The following is a 21,305-nucleotide window of genomic DNA, read 5'->3' as shown; positions in this document are numbered from 1 at the left end:
AACAAGGGTGATGTGGTCATATTTTGTAGATCTAGTAAGGACTCTTGTTGCTGCATTCTGAACTAACTAAATCATTTATGCACTTGCTTGAGCACCAAGACAGTAAAACATTACAGTAGTCTACTCTAGATGTGATAAAATCATGCACTAGTTTTTCTGCCTCATGTAAACATCAGATTTCAAATTTTAGCAATATTTGTAAGGCGAAAGAAGGATATCCTGATTGTTATTCACACCAGCCTCAATGGAAAGACTAGAGTCAATAATTACACCAAGGTCTTTGACTACTGTACACACTGAGACGGAAAGACCACCCAGAGATGCTACGTAATCGGAAAGTTTACTTCTAGCTGCATGTGGTCCTAGTAAAAGTACCCGCATCTTATCAGAGTTGAACAGAAAGAAGTTATTAAGCATCCACTGTCTAATGTCCTTTACACACTCCTGAACATTGTTAAGATGATCTCTCTCATCTGGCTTTTCTGAAAAATACAACTGTGCATCCTCAACATATCAATGGAAGCTAATACCTTGTTTACATATAATTTTACCCAGAGGCAGCATATATATAAAGAGAAAAGCAGCGGGCCTAAGACAGATCCTTGCTGAACACCAAACTTTACCTCAGACAGAATGGAGAACTCACCATTTACATCAACATACTGATAGTGATCAGTCAAATTAGACCTAAGCCAGGAGAGAGCTGTTCTCTTTATACCAACATTTTGTAGTCTAGCAAGAAGGCTATTATAATCAATGGGATCAAAAGCTGGACTAAGGTCGAGCAAAACAAGTAAGGAGACACAACCCTGATCAGAGGACAATAACAGGTCATTTACCTCCTTAACTAGCACTGTTTTTGCGATATGATGTGGCCTAAATCCCGACTGAGGCATTTCTAAAGTTATTTCTAAGTAGATGTGAGCATAACTGCTGTGCAGATTCTAGAGTCTTGGAGATAAAGGGAAGGTTTGACAACAGCTGACAAGGGTCAAGGAGAGGTTTATTAATTAGGGGGTTGATAACTGCAAGTTTGAAAGATTTGGGTACATAAACAGTGCTGATGGAAGAGTTTTTTATTTTTAGAACAGGTTCAAATACTTCTGGAATCATCCGTTTGAAGAAACTTGTAGGCAAGGGATTGAGAATACAAGTTAATGATTTTGATGAGGAAATAAATAAAATTAAGTCATTCTCTTAAATGGGAGTAAAACTTTGTAATTGATCGTCTGTTATAATTATAATGCTGTCTACAGGGTTATTTGTAAGTTTGGATTATTTTTTATTTTGTTATTGAAAAGGTTAATGAAATCATTACTACCCATTGATGGTTTGCATGTTAGTGCAGTGCTTTTATTCCCCTTGCACTAAAAGCTTTTCTATCACTCAGGAGACTCTCCTTCCATGCTATTTGAAATACTATCAGTTTGGTTTGATGCCATTTTTACGTTCTAATTTCCGTGTGGTCTGTTTTAAGGTGCGCATATGATAATTGTACTACGGTGCTACAGTTTCTCCCTAATCATTTAGATTTTAAGGGGAGCTCCATCATCTAGAGCAGGGGTGGCCAACCAGCCAGAGACCGAGAGCCACATTTTTTACAGTGTTACCGCAAAGAGCCACATCATACACATGGGCACACATGAACATCACCCATCCCTTCCTCTAACACACACTCGCACGCACGCTCGCACACACACACACACACACACACACACACACACACACACACACACACACACACCTCTGCTCAGCCAGATTTATTGTAAATGTCACACACCAACATAATGACAGAAATTGACTCCTACAGTACTAAGACCACAGGACAGTCATTTTCAACAATGAACATTGTTTGGACTGTCTCACACACACACACACACACAAACTCTCAGTTTAACCAAGTCCACAAACAAAAATATAATAATTTAAAATAGCGTTTTTCTTTTGCTATGCATGTTACTTAGTGGGACTTTTGGCATTCCTTGCCTTGAACAATCCCCTTCAAATCTGGCTCGTATTCCGTTGTTGCCACTCGAAGCAATTCTTTCACATGGGTGTCAGTCAGAACAGATCGATGCGTTGATTTCACGTGAATATACCGCAAAGTTTCCCAGTAGGGGCAAGCTCATTTAAGTCTTAACAATACCGTATTGAACTCAAGCGAAGCGAACACGCACATTAAAAAAACAAACAAACACAAACATCAATATGAACGTAAGAGCCGCATGAAACCAGCCAAAGAGCCGCATGCGGCTCGCAAGCCGCGGGTTGGCCACCCCTGAACTAGAGTGTAACGGAACGTTAATTGTAGGCATTCAGTAGCCCAGCCGAGCTCTGCGGGGTCAGACGGACATCTAATTAATGTCGATAGCTATGGATGATTATTGATAAAAAATCACTGCAGTAGTTGATGTGAATGTACGCTTAACAAGGTGAGGTGGCAAGGTACTAATGCTATGACTGAGGCAGATTTTAAAAGAGAGCTTTAGACTATGGAATTATGACACTTTTTTAAATATATAGAATCCAAATGTTAGTATTAAATCAAGAGTCTGTCCAATACTATGAGTGGGTCCTATGACAATCTGATTAATTCCTATTGAATCTAGAATGGACACAACTGCTCAAAGTCTTCTTGATTATCAAAATGAATATTAAAGTCATCAACAATTAAAGTTTTGTCTAAAGAAGTAGCTAGATTTGTGATGAAATCTGCAAATTCTTTGGGGAAATCAGGGTAAGGTCCTGGGGGTCTATAAATAATAATTAATGGAATTAACTGACTAGACTTGCTTTTAGATGCTAAGTATTCAATGTTGGTGTAAAGAACTTAGAATGTGTTACATTTGTGTTTAGTTTTTTGTGTGACGCTTGGATTATTATTATAAATAGCTGCGACACTGCCTCCTCTGCCATTTAGTTAGGGCTGGTGTATGCAAGTTTAGCCAGAAGGACTAGGTTTATTTAATGCCAAACATTAAATTCCTTAATTCCTAAACTTATTTCATTTATAGTCAGTGCTTTTGACGTAAGAGATCTAATATTCAACAATCCTAGCCGATGTGCTTGCTGTGCATTCAGGCTTATTAATTCATAAATTATATAATCAATTAGACTTAAAAATGTATTAATTTAACGTTAATCAAGTTACTTAAACTGACTTTTTGAGAATCTTTACATTTTGGTTTCGCTCGGGAGAAATTTGGTGGCCCCTGAGTGACGACTCCATGCAGCTAGCAGACGGTTGGTTTAGCCTGTTTGTTTGCTCCCTGGCCTTGGCTCTTGATAGATTCTGGTTAACTAGTCCTGTTCTGAGACTATGACCTGTACCATACACAAAACACGAGATAGCGACAATAAGTAAACCTACTGTATACTTTGATTATACAGTACTGTGTGATGAGAACTATAAACACTTTAACTGGGATATAAATAGACACAATGCGGTGCAAAAAACAGCAGCAGTCAAGAGGTGCAAGAGACAGCATGTAAACAATGTAAGAGTCAAAGGTGCAAAAAACAGCATGTAAACAGTGTAATAGAGTCAAAGGTGCAAAAACAGCAGGACCATTGAGAGCATCTTGAGCAGCTGCATCACTGCCTGGATTGGGAAGCAGGTAAACAGTGTAATGCGGTCAAGTATAAATGATAATAAATACATTTACATTTACTTTTGCAGCATTTAGCAGACGCCCTTATTCAGAGCGACGTACAAAGTGCTTTGAGTCTCTAGCAATAAATTATGGTGGAATGGATTGAGATGAGTAATGAGTGTGTGTTAAGTTCAGGTTGTGCAGTTCGGTAACACACATTTGAGTGAGTGTGTGAGTTCCATTCAGGTCTGTGTATTGAGGAGCCTGATGGCTTGCAGGAAAAAAACTGTTGCACAGTCTTGATGTGGTGCTCCCATCGATGAGCCCTAGCATTAGCTTTGGCTTAGTATGCTGCCGAGTGGTCGCCCGCTCGCCCCGCTGGGGTTTATAGGTACAAGAATGCTGATTATGGTGCTGCCATACAGGAGAATAGAGAAAGGCCGAGGAGGAGGTTTTTGGATGTGGGAACGACAAAGACAGGTGGTTTATTTGAAAGAGGCCGATGTAGACAACAGGGCAGTATGGAGACGGGTGGTCGGCTTTGCTGACCCCTAACAGGAGCAGCCAAATGAAGAATAAGAACAGTTTCCAGAGTTTACACAAATGGCGCAAAAATAAAGAACACATCCAATGAGTGGCAATTCTGTGGGTAGAAACTAGGGATGCACCGAAATAAAAATTCTTGGCCGAAACCGAAAACCAAAAAAGGAGGAAAGCAAGGCCGAAAACCGAAAAAACCGAAACACCGAAAGAAATTATGGCAATTATTATTACTATTGCATTTATGGCTATGACTGTGTACTAACCTTACTGAAATCAAGGCATTTCAATTGCATAAATTAATATTAAAGTTTCAAAGAATTAATCAATTACAAATTATGAAAATATTTATTTATAGCACATTGCAACAATGCACAGGATAAAATAAATTAAAATTTAGTCTTAAATGTTTAACTTTAATGCACTCATGTGTACATAAATAATAATGTAAAGGCCCTCTGGCCTGCTGAAAGGTTGTACAATTAAATATGTTCTTTCATAAAAACAAAGTGCATTTAGAACAAGTGCAACTGCTTAAAGATACAACACTACAACTATCACTGGGAAACGTCCACCACAGACGGAGTGCGCATGCTCGGAGGGGTTTTGCTTTTCTGTGCGTTTGCGTTCCTCTAATATTCAGCATAGCGATCGGATGTTTGGATTTCAAATTAAACCCGACGTGGAGAAAGTTTTTGCAGACGAAATTTCGGCATTACATGTTTTGCAAATCGCTATCCGTGGGTCTTTCTCAGATATACTGAAATACGTCCACACCGCAGACATGTTGTTTTAGACATGCACGTGCAGGCAGTGGTTTCTGTTTGCGTCATCACAACAAACTGTTTCGGCCGTGTTTTTTCGGTGATCAAAGTCTTTCGGCCGGAAACCGAAAATGCACTTTGGGCCATTTTCGGCTGAAAATTTCCGGTGGCCGAATATTCGGTGCATCCCTAGTAGAAACGCATTGTTAATGAAAAAAGTAAAAGGAGAGGGGCCAGACTCATGCACACTGACAGGAACATTATGGCAACTCGGATTACCTTTATTTGGCATCACAACCATGCAGTTAAAGATTAGAGAACATCATGACATTTTTACATTATTCATTACCAGTGTGCAGGTGTACAGATGATTTCAATAAAGTGACTGGTGAGATTATATAACTGTATTTCTGACAGGCCTAAATAAAAGGGGGACAGTTTAGTTGCAGTTTGGGTGAAGCTGGTTATTCATGGGAAACTTTAACAGGTGTTTATGTGCTGTAAATCCTTTTAGTTTCCTTTTCCCAGAACCCAGGTTCCAAAGTGCTTACAGCAAATGAATAGGCTAAAGATGCATGGGGAAAAAAGACTTACCTGAAGTACATAGTAAATAGTTTGGACATCTGTTTATTAAAAGAAGCTAATTCTTCTGGTGTTTGTTACCCTCCACAGTTAAATGATGTTTTTTGAATTATAGCAGGCCTGACATTTGTCTGGCCATTTCACAAATAAAGCAATACTTGGTTACTCTGGTTTCTAAGTTAATCATTTGTCCTTTAATAGGGGATTTGTTCAATCCTGCATAATATGTAGGAAAACTGATTTTACACCACACACATTTTCAGAATGGCAGCCCCCCCCCCATGCAATGATTTATCCAGTGTATTGTTTGCTTGCATAGGGTCAGGAAAGTGATTCTTCAGAAGCATCAGTTCGTGGTCCACGGATCAAGCATGTGTGTCGTCGTGCTGCAGTAGCATTGGGTCGCAATCGTGCCGTGTTCCCAGATGATATGCCCACCCTTAGTGCCTTGCCATGGGAGGAGAGAGAAAAGATCCTGTCTTCCATGGGGAATGATGGTAAGTTTTTTCTAGTAGTGTCATTGTCTTTGTTTTAATTCATTGTGTGAATATTTTTTTGTGTATTTACATTTAAGTCGTTCTTTTTTAGATAAATCTTCAGTGGCAGGTTCAGAAGAGGCAGAGCCATCCTCCCCTCCCGTAAAACCAGTAACAAGACACAAAACAGTCCAGGAAGCCACACCCAGAAAGGGTCGACGCTCACGGCGTTGTGGGCAGTGTCCTGGTTGTCAAGTCCCAGAAGACTGCGGGCATTGTGCCAATTGTCTGGATAAGCCTAAGTTTGGGGGGCGCAACATCAAAAAGCAATGCTGCAAGTAAGTTGTGAAAATAAAATCTGAAGGGAAAAAAAGTTTACTATCATTTCTTGACAGTTTCGCTTTCTGCCAATACCGGTCTCCCTAAATTTTAGACTGAAATGAAATTGTATTTAGTGTGAAGTATAAAGATAAGTATTGTAAATCAAAATTTAGTATTTGTGTTATCAGTATTTATAGCAGACATTACAAATTTGTCCTCTGAAAGTAACTCAACATACAGCTAATTATTTTCAAAATACCTGGCAACAAATGTGAGTACACCCTAAGTGATAACAGTTTAACGTCAATTAACCATGCAAAGCCACATGTCCTATTTATCATGTTAATTTTTTTTAGTTTGACAGGACCACACAAATGTGTGTATCTTGTATTGGAGCAGTTAAACTGTGATGCTTTAAATACGAATTCTCTCATACTGACCACTGAATGTTCAACATGGCACCTCATGGCAAAGAACTCTCTGAGGATTTGAGAATTAGAATTGTTGTTTTTCACAAAGACTATAAGAAGGCTATAAGAAGATCAGTAACACCCTGAAACTGAGTAACAGTGCAGTGACTATGGTCACACAGAGGTTTTCCAAGACGGGTTCCACTCGGAACAGGCCTAAGAGGTTAAGTCTCCGTGCAGGTGCAGAAGCTGCTTTAAAAAAACAGACACATGAGTGCTGCCAGCATTGCTTTAGAGGTTGCAGAAGGTCCACTTGTCAGTGCTCAGGCCATATGCCACACACTGAAACAAGTCGGTTTGCATGGCCGTCATCCCAGAAGGAAGCCTCTTCTAAAATTGGCTCGCAAGAAAACCTGCAAACAGTTTGCTGAAGACAACCTGTCCAAGAGCATGAATTACTGGAGCCATGTCCTGTGGTCTGATAAGACTAGGATATACTAGTTTGGCTCAGGAGGTGTCCAGCATGTGTGGTGACGCCCAAGAGGAGTACCAAGAAAATTGAAATTAGGCTATACTCTGGCATGGTGGTGATAGCATTATGGTTTGGGGCTGTGTGAGTGCTGCTGGTACTGGAGAGCTGCAGATCATTGAGAGAAACATGGATTCCAACATTTACTGTGACATTCTGAAGCAGAACATGATGCCCTCCCTTCTGAAACAGGCCTGAATGGCAGTTTTCCAACATAAAAACAACCCAAACACTATCACACAACCAGATCTATACTTCTATTCAAGCTGCGCATTGACTACTCTTAATCATATCCACGTTTCATTTCTAAAGTATTGTCTCTTGAGAAGGTGGTTGCTAAAATGTGAGAGGTGTACTCACTTTTATAAGATATTAATATATATCTAAATCTGTTTTTGTAAACAAATGAAAGTATTATTGATGTTTTTCCACTCGAAATGAAATGAAAATTGAACACTACAGTTATAATGTGAGATATAGACCCTTATTGGCTGTGCATTTTATTACCAGCACTTTTTATTTATTTGAATGCTTCAGATGTGCTTAACAGACAGATTTACTTCTGATTTGTCATAGGGAGAGGAAATGCCAGAACTTGCAGTGGATGCCATCAAAAATATTTCTTCAGAAACAAGGAAAAGGTCAGTGTACCACCCCCTCTTCAAGCCTGTAGACTTCAAGCAACACTTTCCGATTTCTCACATGTACACACTGCATTTTACTTTTTTAGGTAAAAAAGATAAGAAGAAAAACAAAGTGCCAGAAAAAAAGGAAGCTCATCACTCTGTCAAAACTCTGTGTCCTGAGGTAAGCATCAAACCCACCCCAGCTCCCATAAAAGATGACCCTCCAGTGAAGAAAAGTGGCACTCCACCCCCAATACAGGAAGAGGTTAAACAAAAACAGCAGCCACCATCCACACCACCACCCAGCTCTTCCCCAAATGGCAATTTCCCTTTAGTTCCTAGCACAGAGGACTCAAGACCGCCCTTGGCTTTTCCGAGTTCTGCCTATAAGAAGGACCGAAAGCTGTCTAGCCCTTTATCCCGCTCCCCGCACACCACGTCATCTAGCCAACCACTGGAACCATCTAAAGAGATCATGCAGCAGCAAACCCAGACTTCAGCAAAAAAGGAAGGACCCACAAAGTCACCAACTAATGAACTCAAAAAGAAACCCCAGCAGCATACTCAGTCTTCATCTATTGCACCCTTGGGTAGGAACCGTTAATTATTCACCTCCCCACATTCTCAACCTTATGCCTTTTTTGTGAAATTTATGTTGGATTTGAATACAGATAGATCTGATTTTATTTTCAGCTACAGAAGCAAAGCAAGTAAAAAAGCAGCCTGTTCATTGTGGTACTCCACCAAAGTCAAAACCAAAGGAGAAGGTGAGAGCATCTTGCAAAGCTTTTTTTTTTGTTTACTTGGCTCAGATTGTGACCACCCACCTGAATTGTTGTTCACAGGAGAAACAGATGGTCACAAAATCTGACCGCAGTACTTTAAACTTCCTGAGCACTCCCTCGATTGGGGGCACTGCCAAGCAGAAACCACCCTCCGACGGAGTGCATCGAATTAGAGTGGATTTTAAGGAGGACTTTGACATCGAGAAGGTGTGGGAAATGGGTGGGCTCAGCATTCTCACCTCTGTGCCAGTCACCCCACAAGTAGTCTGCTTTCTCTGTGCTAGCAGTGGCAACGTAGAGGTAAGAACGTTTTTGGCACTACATATTTACTTTGGTTTAGATGATGGAAAAATACAGTACCCTTTTGCCTGATTAGGTTACAGGCTATGGTTGAAGCTTTGGCTCCCTCCTTTTAGGCACTGAATTATACAACAATGTTCTCTTACTGACTGTGTGGAATTTCCACAGTTTGTGTTTTGCCAGGTGTGCTGTGAGCCTTTCCATATCTTTTGCTTGGGGGAGACTGAACGCCCCTTAAATGAGGAATGGGAAAACTGGTGCTGTCGCCGGTGCCGCTTCTGTCATGTCTGTGGCCGGCAGCACCAGAAGACTAAAGTAAGTGTTTTGGTTTGGTGGATGTTTCATTTTTAAACTGTTGTTAGGATTCTAATCTTTACAATAATATTCTAATGTAATTTTTCCACATCTAATGATTGATATGTGTGAACTACAGGCAAATTAGCAAACCAAAGTGAAAGGTAGGGCTGCACAAGACATTGCCAGCTAGCATTTTTCCCATCTTGTTACAGCAGATCTACCCAAGCTTTTCTATATAGACTTGAATGGAGCTGTTGAACTCAAATTTTGCCCGGGCCACATCAGTCACTTGATGGATCATAAAGTTCATAAAGGATCATAAAGGAAGATGATTCTAAGAAATAACTTTGCTAACAGATTCTTTATAACACTTTATAATACTGATTAAATAATTTGTTTAAGGGGTTGTATAGTTGTTACATGGATAATATAGTCTGTTAATGCTGTGAAAAAAATATGGAGTCAGTATTCTGCATTTAGTGTGTTTAAAAAAAAAAAAAAAAAAAAAAAAAGACTCATCAGCTAGTCCAATACATTGTTGAATTAGGCGTCTCTGAGACCTCATTTGCCGTTGCTGACCACCTGTCACCTGATCACATCGAGTTGCACGTTAATACCAGATGTAAACTAAAGGCTACATGTTTCACAGGGTCAGAAGGATCTTTGATTTGAATGCACTCCAATGTTCAACACTAATGTTGGTGTTTTATTGATATAAAGGATAGACACACACTAATAATTATTCGCATTTAATTTTGGAGTTGGCTTTGTTAAAAATGCCTGAGGTATAAACTGTTAGCTGGGGCAGCAATCAGACATTAAACTAAATCAAAATACTTATTTACCACTGCAATTCTTTCAGTCTATTTTCGAAAAACCCGAATTAGCTCTGAAACCCAGCCTGAAACGATCTGTCCTTCCACACAGGAGCTGCTGGAGTGTGACAAGTGCCGAAACAGCTTTCACCCTGAGTGCCTGGGACCCAACCATCCTACAAGACCCACCAAGAAAAAAATCTGGGTATGACAAACTTCCTTTGTTTCTCTCAATTTACAGTTTTACTTGCAGCTTTATTATTTACAAAGTTGAATATCCTCCACAGATTTGCACCAAGTGTGTCTGCTGTAAAAGTTGTGGGGCCACCAAACCAGGAAAGACTTGGGATGCCCAGTGGTCACATGACTTTTCCTTGTGTCACGACTGTGCCAAACATTTTGCTAAAGGTTTGCGTTGATCCCACTGATAAATGTTAGAAGTACAATATTATGTATTTTATTATATTTTATAATCTAAAAAAAAAATGTTTCTGCAGGAAACTTCTGCCCTCTCTGTAACAAGTGCTGTGACTATGATTATGAAAATAAGATAATGCAGTGTGGAAAGTGTGATCTCTGGGTTCATGCCAAATGTGAGAATCTAACCGGTGAGTGGACTTTGTGTGCTTCTGTGGACTGTCAAGTGCGAAAAGTGGGGAAAAATAGTTACGCTTTTTGTTTTCTGTGATTATCATAGTATTGTTTATGCTGACAAGGAAATAAAAAAGTACTATTTTTCTTGTAGATGAAATGTTCGAGTTATTGTCGAGACAGCCTAAAAACATGGCCTACACCTGTGTTCACTGCACTGAGCATCACCCACCGAAGTGGCGTTCTGCCTTGGAGAAGGACATTCAGAGCAGTATGCGCCAAGTTCTCACTGCACTCCTCAACTCCCGCACTTCCACTCACCTTCTCCATTACAGACAAGTAACTATTCTCAACAAATTATATCAACCTGTTTGGACCTTTTGTTTTGTTTTTTTGGATCTTTGTCTGATTTCTGTACTGTGGTGTGCTAGGCGGTGATGAAGCCACCTGAGTTGAACCCAGAAACCGAAGAGAGCCTTCCTTCACGACGTTCCCCTGAAGGGCCTGATCCTCCTCTTCTTACAGAAGTTTCCCTGCCCAGTGATTCACCCCTTGATTTAGAATCTGTTGAGAAGAAAATTAATTCGGGGCACTACAAATCCGTGGTAAGAGACTGTGTGTTTTAATCCACTTAACTATTTGTGGGATTATGTCCTTCTGCCCAGATTTTCAAGGGCTTGTTAAATGTGCACGGGTTGGATGACCGTTTTTTTTTCCTCCCAAGAACTAAATATTGCTGTCTTCTTATTATTCTGTCTTTAAGCTGGACTTTAGTGATGATATTGTGAGAATCGTCCAAACAGCCATTAATTTAGAGGGAGGTCAGCCAGAAAGCAGAAAGAACAACCGCATGGTGAAGTCCTTCTTTATTCGGGTAAGGCCTGAGCAAGTGTAAGCACAGTGTTTTCAGTCGATTGTGCTTCAGGCCTGGGGCTCTGCTGTTTATAAACACTAACACTGCTTTTCTCCTAATAGCAAATGGAACGGGTTTTTCCTTGGTTCAAGGTGAAGGAATCAAAATTCTGGGAGGCACACAAAGTCCCTTACAAGTACGGATTTTTTATTTTTTTTATTTTAAAGAACGTGTTTTCTATTGAAGCAAAGCAGATTCTCTTATCTAAGAGGTTCTGTTCTGGTAGATTTTACATATTATTTGTATGTTGTTTGTCTCAAAAGCATTTACAGTTTACAGGTCATTGTCGATCATAATACATTTCGTTTTTTATTTTGAACTGCCTGGAATTTATTTTATTAATTTAATTTTTAAAAATTGTTTACAAATTTTTACATATAGTTCACAAGAAACAAAAATATACAAACACTTCACAACAGTTGAAAAAGTAAAAGATTTGACATACACTTGATTCTTATTACTGCTAAATGCATAAATGTAAATAAATAAATGAATGATTATTATTTCTTTGTTTTGTTACCGGATACTTTGTGATGAGCCCCCTAGTGTGTAACTTCTGCTTACTAAATATTCGGCGGGAAGTGCACATCATTGGTTTTCCATCATATTTTGCATATTTGACCTCTTTTCTACATTGACTTATATGATTTTTGAGATCAATCTGTGTGCACACTTGGGACAACTGAGGGACTCGTACAAGTTTAGTACTCAAGTTTATTTCTATAGCGCTTTTCATAACAGACATTGTCTCAAAGCAGTTTTACAGAATTTAACAGTTAAGGTGAATGATGTGTATTTATCCCTGATGAGCAGCCATGGTGACAGTAGCAGGGAAAAACTCCCTTAGATGTTATGAGGAAGAAACCTTGAGAGGAACCAGACTCAAAAGGGAAACCCATCCTCATTTGGGTGATATCAAGAGTGTGTTTATAGTCTTTAAAACAATTAAGAAAACTGGAGAGTGAGAACTAACATGAGCACTGGAGTGTAAGATTATAAGTAATGTTCATTTTATAGTTTTTTACACAACTATTACAAAAGGGTGAACATACATTTATGCTGAAGAAGGCAGTAAGGGGTGTAGTAGGTGTGGGGAATGACATGTAGGTTGTTAGAGGGCAATACTAACATTTTACCAAATAAATATACATTTTAAAATATTATTTAAAAAATCAGATACACAGATTATTTTTTTTATTAGTTTATGTATGAATTTTTTGTAATAATTGTAATAGTTCCTCAGTTGTCCTATGTGGTGTGAAAAGATGGATCTCAAAATACCATAGCCATTGTAGGAAAGAGGCCAAATAAGCAAAAGATGCTATTAATTCAATGGTGTGCACGTCCTACAGAATTTATTTTAAGTTGGATCTTAAAATTATATAGCCATTTTTGCAAAAACCAACTATGCAGTTTACAAAATAAAGAAACGGATACTGTATATATACAAAATAATCATCTGCTGTTTGAAGTGAATTCAGGGCTAACATTTTTTTACTTAAAAAAAAAAACAAAAACAAAGCAAAATGCAATTTTATGTTTTATCTTTTAAAATTATATATAAAAAAACTGATTTAAACAATGCTTAGATGTTTTTAGTATCTGAACATTTTATGTAGATACAAGAGAGCAGACATCTGACTGGTACAATGACAGTGATATAATTTGAAGCTGTAACAGCTTGTCAGTGTGGGTATCTCTCACTCCTCGCTCTCCTTCAGAGCACAAATATCACCTGTCCATGGGGAATGCATGGTTTAGTTCCTTTGTTGGAGACCAGCATCACGTTTCACTTAGGTGCTTTGACAAGTCTTGTGGTTGCCCTGTGGTGAGACTGTGGTACACATTGTCTGTTAAAGTGAATAATTCATGGGGATGTGAAGCATTGTGTTGTATGTTTTAGAATCCCCTTTCTGTAATGTATACTCCTCTATTGACTCCTTATTATGATCTAGTTGTTTACGTCTTTAGCAGACCTCTGTACATGAAAAGATTATTCTCATGATTTTAATAGTGAAACGGTCAGGGAATATTTCGGTAAATCTGTCCGTGTCTGCAGTTTTATTAAATCTAGTAATGCCAAGTGATGTTATTTTCTTCTTTCTGCTGCAGTAGTGGTTTACTTCCAAATGCTGTACTACCTCCTTCTCTGGATCACAACTACGCCCAGTGGCAAGAGAGGGAAGAGATGGCGTGTGCCGAGCATCATCTTTCTATGAAGATTATTCCCGCTCCTTGTTCTAAAGCTCCTGGGGAACCTGACTTCCCACTTGTACCTCCACCTCCACCTGCACAGCTAAAACATGGTGAGGGCACTCAAATTCTGCTGACATTGTTTTTCAGACTGAAATGTGTAAAATGAGACATTTTGATTCCTCATTTTATTTCTTATATTCTCTCCCCACCACCAAAATGACTTAGACCTGAGTCAAGAGGACTACCCCGAACTCCCCCCTCCCTCTGGTGTTGGTGACAATAGACAATGTGTACTTTGTCTGAACTATGGTGATGAGAAGACAAATGTAAGTCAATGCACAGTTTTCAAACAAACATGAATCAAAGAGAAAGTAATCTCAAGAGCCAAAACCTCTTACTGTTTTAATACATAACAAAGCGTTAGGGTTGATTTATAGTTCTGCACGTTAGTCTCTGTGAGCTCAGCAGGACTCCTTAATGTCTCTGTGCAAGTGCCCAGGTATTCATACTTGCACATAATACGGGGGGAAGAAAAAAAACCCTGCATGATTTAATAATTTTCCAGGCAAAGTCTGACTAAAGCATTGTGTGTTTTTTTTTTATTATTATTATTTTTTTTTTTTGTCTGATTTCAGGACCTTTTTTTTTTTTTTTTTTTTTGGAACAATTTAGGCTTTTGCTATATCCACAATTTTATCCATATTAGAACTATGTTACTTTTGTTTTTATTTTAGCTGTGTTTCTGAGGGTTATGTCACCTACATACTTGGGAGTCCATAAGAAAAAACAGGATGTAAAATACCCTGTTCTGCAGGATTAAACTGTTCAATATAATAAACTACAACTGGTATTAGGCATCATACTCTATAAATCATATTTATATTAACACAATAATATGATGGCAGGTCTCCTTATACAGTAATGTGATCATATCACCATGTGTGAAGCAAAACCTGAAACTTGTGCTTGTTTGTACTCTCTGTTCACTGTGTTAGTTTTATCATAGGGCAGAAATATAATTAAAGATGCTGGTCTGAGATCTAAACAGATTGACTATGTTTAAAGTTTGTGACCTTTAATATATTTGGACTCTTTTGAAAAGCATTTTTGGAGCTTGTGAGGGAGAACAGGACCTGGCTCTTGGTGTTTGATTTTTGTAGTACAGCTGTACTTTCAGTAATATCACTTAGATTTGAACAGTATTAATCTGCATTTGATCAAAAGTGCCAGAGAAGCATAGCAACATTTTGTCAAACCGTTTCCATGAACACAATCAGAAAGATCTCCCGGCCACTTCGCAGTTCACTCCAGATGCACAACACAGCGACTACACACGTAGCTAACTTTTAAGAGGACTGCATCTATGCTAACATCTCTGTCTGCACTCTGACACGAGGACACAAATATGCATTAATGCAGATGTATAACTTGGCTTTTACAGAACCCTCTGTTTCACTGCTCCAGTTTAAATAGTTGCTACATGAGAATGCACAGATTATCTTGATCTAGAATGTTTGTATATTATATATTGAAGTATATTGGAAATGTTATACTGAAATTTTATACATTTTTTTCAGTAAAATACATCATTCGTGTTCAGTGCTTCACTGAGTTCTTTTTTCGGACAGGAATGCGGAAGGCTGCTTTACATTGGCCAAAATGAATGGGCTCATGTGAACTGTGCATTGTGGTCAGCAGAGGTGTTTGAGGACGATGATGGCTCTCTCAAAAATGTCCATATTGCAGTAAGCCGTGGCAGACAGCTGGTAAGGCGATGTTAATGTGCGCTTTGCTTTTTGTATGGTGTCTGTTCAGTGGATTTACAAGCTACCGTGAAATATTTAATGGTTCTCCCTTGTAGCGCTGTGGAAACTGTCAAAAGCCTGGAGCCACTGTAGGCTGCTGCCTTGCCTCCTGCTCAAGTAACTACCACTTCATGTGTGCTCGTCAGTCACACTGCACCTTTCTGGAAGACAAAAAGGTGTATTGTCAGCGGCACAGAGACTCAATCAAAGGCGAGGTAAGAAAGTTTGCAACATGATCAGTGTTTCGCATTCTTAATATTCGTGCAACTCATCATTACATATAACAATATTGGAATTGTTGCTTAGGTACTGTCAGAAACAGGATTCGAAGTGACCCGGAGGATTCTGGTGGACTTTGAAGGGATTAGTTTAAGAAGAAAGTTTCTCCATGGCCTTGAACCAGATAACATCCACATGATGATAGGTATGTACGGAGTCTTTGTCTAATATTTTCACAAATTCTGTAAATATTAATATATATAATTTATGGCAATGTGAACTTTACTCTCTTTATTCTGAATGTAGGCTCGATGACTATTGATTGTCTCGGGATGCTAACAGAGCTCTCAGATTGTGAGAGAAAACTCTTTCCCATTGGATATCAGTAAGTAATCCATTAGGTCCTGATGTATTTTTGTGTGATATTAAAAAAAAATTATAAAGTATAATAATTCACATCCTATGTTTTAAGATGCTCAAGGGTCTACTGGAGTACACTGGATGCCCGCAAAAGATGCGTCTACACCTGTAGAATTCTGGCATGCCGCCCCCTAGTGGCAGACAACATCAATAACAACATAGTCACACAAGAGAACAATCGCACTATTGCCCACAGCCCACCTCCAGTCTTGGGTAAGTCCTAAAGGTTCTGCTCTGTAAAATGAGTTGCAATGTGGTAATTACATTTTACACTCGCTTAACTACCACTTCCTTTTAGAAGAAGTGGACCCATCACTGTTGCCTGATACAGTTTCTGTTGACCAAAACATCTTGCCCTTGATGCCAAAACAAAGGGTTTACTTTAGAAACAGACATCCCAGTTACCCTCCCTGCCATCAAACAACTTCTTCTAGACAACTGCCCTCACCAGGTATCTATTATATTTTTATGCGCTGTTGTTTATTCATTGGACTATGAATTTTATTATATGACAGATTGTTGTTCTTCACAGGGGCTGTCAGTTTGGTTAACGAAATTGTAACAGTCAGTGACCCTCAGCTGAACTCCAGTCTACCTAGTATTGGGTCTCGTCGCCATAGTACTTCCTCCTTTTCCCTTTCACATCAGCAACCAAGACAGAGAATTTCCTCGGGTCCACAGGGAAGTAACTCAGCCAACCAGATCCAGACAGTCTCTCTGTCACCTGCCTCAACCTCCCAGGACCATGGATGTGGGGATTCTGTAAAAGGGAAAGCATCTGGTGATGAGAAACCTCCATGTCGAGAGATAACCACTGTAAAAACCATAGCTCAGTACAGACCCGTTTATGGTGTTACAGAGAGATTGGGTTGTGGCAGAGATGCTGGCAAAAAGCCACATGAAGGAGAACGTCTTAAATTTGCACCATCAGCTCTTCTGTCATCGCCTCCACTTGGAACTGCAGTTTTGACCGGGTATCAAAGATGCAGTGAAAACATGATCGTAGAAAAGGGGAAACAGGTGACAAAAGACACTGATCTACCAGCTGGAGCAACTCTCTTGTCCTATAATCCCACGCTGCAGACTTAAAAGATAATGGTGTTGCAGGGAAAGAAGCAGCCATTGCAGCTGGGCCCGACTCAAAAGAGATTCGAAATGCTGGCTCACCCCAGGCACTGCATCACAAAACCGGGGGTAGGAAATCCCATGACAGTGTCTCAGGGCCATCTCCAGCTGCAGCTCTTAAGCCTCTCTGGTCACCTGGAGTGATGACGGGTGAGGAGGACATGAAAAGGGGAACTCAGTCGAGCCCCTCTGTGGTAGCTAGTCATGTGCCCTCTACCACCAGAGAGAAGCCCTCCAAAATTAAATTAACAGAGGGCAGGGATTTTTCAAAAGAAGGGAAAGAGATGCCTCAAAATAGTAAGGCACAAATACACAATAGTAACTTTAGCAGTTCAAAAGGTTGTAATATCAAAACCCAGGCCCAAGTGCCATCCTCACGAAATACCAACAAAGCCACGGCAGTCATTAGTGATAAAACCTCAGGCTCTACTGAAATAACAAAATCACATAATCAGAGAGGCGAAAGGCAATTAAAGTCTAGATTTAGCATGGAGAAAAAACACAGTTCTCTAGTAAATGTAATTCAGTCAGTGCCAGGTACTGAGCGGAGTTTAGGCCTCCCACATCCTCACTCTAAATCAAGAGAAGAATCTTTGCTGATGGAGAAGCATTGCACAGACCGACTGTCTCTGGTATCTCAAAAAATAGATCCTAATGGAACCAAAGCTGTCAGCACATGCTCTAATACAAACACATCCACTTCCAGATCCCCTAGTAGTCATGCTTCACTTAGGAAGTCTTCCCATGCAATGCTTTTTTCTCCTTTTGCGAGTTCTGAAAGCTCAGAGTCTGATAGCCATACACCTACAGAGGAGCAGAATGTCGACCACCACTGTGCTGAGGATGATGGTGAAGGGGCAGATCATCATTTAGAAGATGAAAGCTCCCCGGAAAAGCACCACGAGGAGGACAGTGATGGTTCCACAAAACGGCGATACCCTAGACGAAGTGCTAGGGCTCGCTCAAACATGTTCTTCGGACTCACACCCTTTTATGGTGTTCGTTCCTACGGTGAAGAAGATATTCCCTTCTACAGCAGTGGTGATATCCCAATAAGAAAGCGTTCAGGTGGCAGCAAGCGATCAGCCGAGGGACAAGTAGATGGGGCTGATGATATGAGCACATCATCTTCTGCAGACAGTGGAGAGGATGAGGAAGGTTTCGGTCCAAACAAGGATTACTATTACAATTTCACACGGACCATCATAAACCCTGGCTCTAGTTTTCCTTCTATTGAGAGTATAGATCATTGTTTGGGAAGAAGATCCCAGATTCACAGGTTCATGAGGGATGGAGTAAAGGAAACCGATGACGAAAGTGATGAAGTAACAGCAGCGACCAAAAGTTTAGAATGCCAACAAATTGGTCAGCTGGATGGAGTTGATGATGATTCGGAAAGTGATGCCAGTGTAAACACCAGCAGCACAACTACTGCTACGACATCCTCTACACATAAAAGCTCAACCAAAAAGAGAGGTCGAGAGAGCCGAGCTGAGAAGTTGAATGCTGACTCAGGGAAAGAGACTGAAAACACTACTGGTGATGGAAGCACTCATAGTCGCGATGTACGTAAAAATCAGAAGGATAACTGTTTGCAGTTAGGAAGTGTAAAATCACAGGGACAGGATCCTCTTGAAAACCAGCTGTCACTTAGTGCAGATCTTCTTAAGTCTGATTCGGACAATAACAACAGCGATGACTGTAACATCTTGCCTTCTGACATTATGGAGTTTGTTTTAAACACCCCATCAATGCAAAGCTTGGGACAACAACCAGAGGCTAACTCCACCGAACCATTTTCTCTGGATGAGGGCTACGAAGTAGACGTAAACCGAAGGAAGACTATACTCTTTGAAGATTTTACCCCACCACTGGCCAGCTCAGAACCTGTAGATAGTGGAGTGAGTACCTCAATTCCAGTGGAAGAACCCTATGTCCTTCCACTGGAGCTGCCATCTGACCTCTCTGTGCTCACGACCCGCAGTCCATCTGTGAATAACCAAAATCATGGCTCAATCATTTCTGAGAGCTCTGAGCGCAATATGCTGGCTTTAGCTGCAGAGGAAGCAGGAGTGGATAAGGGCGGGGACAAGCAGAGAGCAGGAAGCGCTGTGTCTAGTGAGAGCCCACGAGATGATGGTGGAGATTCACAGACGGCTGAAGGTGACATGACACCTGATCATTTCATTTCTACCCACATCGATGGAGATCACATTTCAAGTCATGGAATAAACCAAGTAACAGAAGCAGGAAATCCAGATCTAAACAGAACGCCTAGCACACCAGGCTTGCCAAGTTCACCTACAGTGGCAACACAGGGCCAGAAGTTTATTCCTTCGGCCTCAGTCAGTACAGGACACACTCAAATTGTGAGTCCTGCTGTTCAGTCCATTCATTCCCCTATGAAAGCTGGTCCGGAGAAATTAATAGTTCTCAATCAACATTTGCGCCCTCTGTATGTTGTGCAAACTCTCCCCAATGGTGTAACTCAGAAGATACAGATTGCTCCATCTGTCAGTACAACCGGTGTCATGAATAGCAGTGCACCTGTTCTGACCGGCCTCAGTACTGGTATTTCCCCTTCTCAGTCCATTTTCCCTGCTGTTACCAAAGGTTTAGTTCCTGTGCCTCATCACCCTCAGCTTCATGCCTTCACTAGCACCAGTCAGACAGGTTTCCAGTCAATTATTCCCAGCACTACATCTGGCATTTTTATTGGTGTTCCTTCACATGATCCTCAAATTATTGCATCAGAAGCTGGGCATAGACATGAGCTGGCCCCCAGTGTTGCTATGGTGTCCAGTGCATCGTCCATTACCCCAACCCCTACAGTTCTTACCACTGGACATGGCAAAAAGCGGCCAATCTCACGTCTGCAACCCCGTAAAAGTAAGAAGCTAGCCCGATCCAGAAGCCAACCTACATTAGCACCATCAGAGGTTGGGCCTAACATGACACTTATTAACCTGTCCTCGCCACAAATTGCTGCTGGCATCTCTGCTCAGCAAGGACTGGTTGAACTTGGCACAATAACAGCCGCAGCTGCAACATCTCACCGCAAAATGCCCAACATTATAAAACGGCCCAAATCTGGAGTAGTCTACTTCGAGCCTGCTCTCCTTCCGCAACCAATGCCAATTTCAAATGCTACTCAGGCTGGTATCATTGGGCATGATTCCTCAACCCACTTATTGCCTTGCACTGTGGCAGGACTTAATCCTAATCAGTCCTTATTGAATGTGGTATCAATGCCTTCTCCTGCACCTGGGAATCTATTGGGAGCAAATTCAGTGTCTTTAAGTACCCCAGGGCTCATTAGTCCTGAGATCACAGGCCCTATAAGTAGCCTTGTATTTAAAGCCAGTCCACATAACTTGGGCCTTGCAGAGCAGCAAATGGTTCTTCAATCTGGAAGCCCCATGGTGTCACAAATTGCCAGTTCTGCTCAGACTTCCATTGCTAGTAGCATCTGTGTTCTTCCACCAAATCAAATCAACATGTCACCCAGCCAACAGCAAGACAAAGAAGGCAATGTTGGCAAAGAAGGCAATCTTCAGAATCCTGTAAGCAAACTAGCAGATAAAGCCAATGATCCCAGTACAAACGCATCTGGTCAAGTGGCTATTGTACGCAGTCACCTCGCACATGACCCGAATAAGGGTCATATGGTTGGAGTTCCCACTCGGAGCTCACAAACCTCGTCTGTCTCACAAGCCGCAAGAGAAAAGCAGGTGCTGAAGTCAACCTCTGCCAAAGCTTCCTCAGGCATTGGTAAGATCAAGCAAAAAGCAAAGAGGACTCTACCAAGTGCAGCCAATACTGGTGGAAAAAAGCACAAAGGTGGACCGACCGAAGAACTGGCAGAATCACAGCGTGTTCCTGACTCTTCAAAACAATCCGCTTTTCAAAGGTAAACCCAGGTCCTTTTGCAGCTTTATTTTGCCAAGTATGCCTTCTCACAAGACATCGAAGTGAAATGTTATATTTTGTTTATCAAT

General features: G+C 40.6%; 1 protein-coding gene across 1 annotated transcript in view; it reads left to right on the top strand.

The window, feature by feature from the left end:
- The window catches only part of kmt2a (lysine (K)-specific methyltransferase 2A), a 49,832-nt gene that overhangs the window by 19,553 nt on the left and 8,974 nt on the right, over positions 1–21,305 (top strand). The window contains 24 exon segments of the mRNA XM_046862664.1: positions 5,799–5,976; positions 6,068–6,293; positions 7,792–7,856; positions 7,946–8,431; positions 8,535–8,608; positions 8,687–8,926; positions 9,095–9,241; positions 10,151–10,243; positions 10,326–10,446; positions 10,536–10,646; positions 10,784–10,968; positions 11,061–11,234; positions 11,393–11,503; positions 11,605–11,678; positions 13,655–13,848; positions 13,964–14,064; positions 15,367–15,504; positions 15,600–15,758; positions 15,850–15,967; positions 16,069–16,147; positions 16,235–16,395; positions 16,481–16,633; positions 16,715–17,266; positions 17,269–21,217. Of these exon segments, the coding sequence (XP_046718620.1) occupies positions 5,799–5,976; positions 6,068–6,293; positions 7,792–7,856; positions 7,946–8,431; positions 8,535–8,608; positions 8,687–8,926; positions 9,095–9,241; positions 10,151–10,243; positions 10,326–10,446; positions 10,536–10,646; positions 10,784–10,968; positions 11,061–11,234; positions 11,393–11,503; positions 11,605–11,678; positions 13,655–13,848; positions 13,964–14,064; positions 15,367–15,504; positions 15,600–15,758; positions 15,850–15,967; positions 16,069–16,147; positions 16,235–16,395; positions 16,481–16,633; positions 16,715–17,266; positions 17,269–21,217 (7,889 nt within the window).

The sequence above is a fragment of the Silurus meridionalis genome, chromosome 12 (assembly GCF_014805685.1).
Source record: "Silurus meridionalis isolate SWU-2019-XX chromosome 12, ASM1480568v1, whole genome shotgun sequence".
NCBI lineage: Eukaryota > Metazoa > Chordata > Actinopteri > Siluriformes > Siluridae > Silurus > Silurus meridionalis.
The sequence above is the reverse complement of the archived record's forward strand: the minus strand, read 5'-3'. Positions and strand labels throughout refer to the sequence as shown.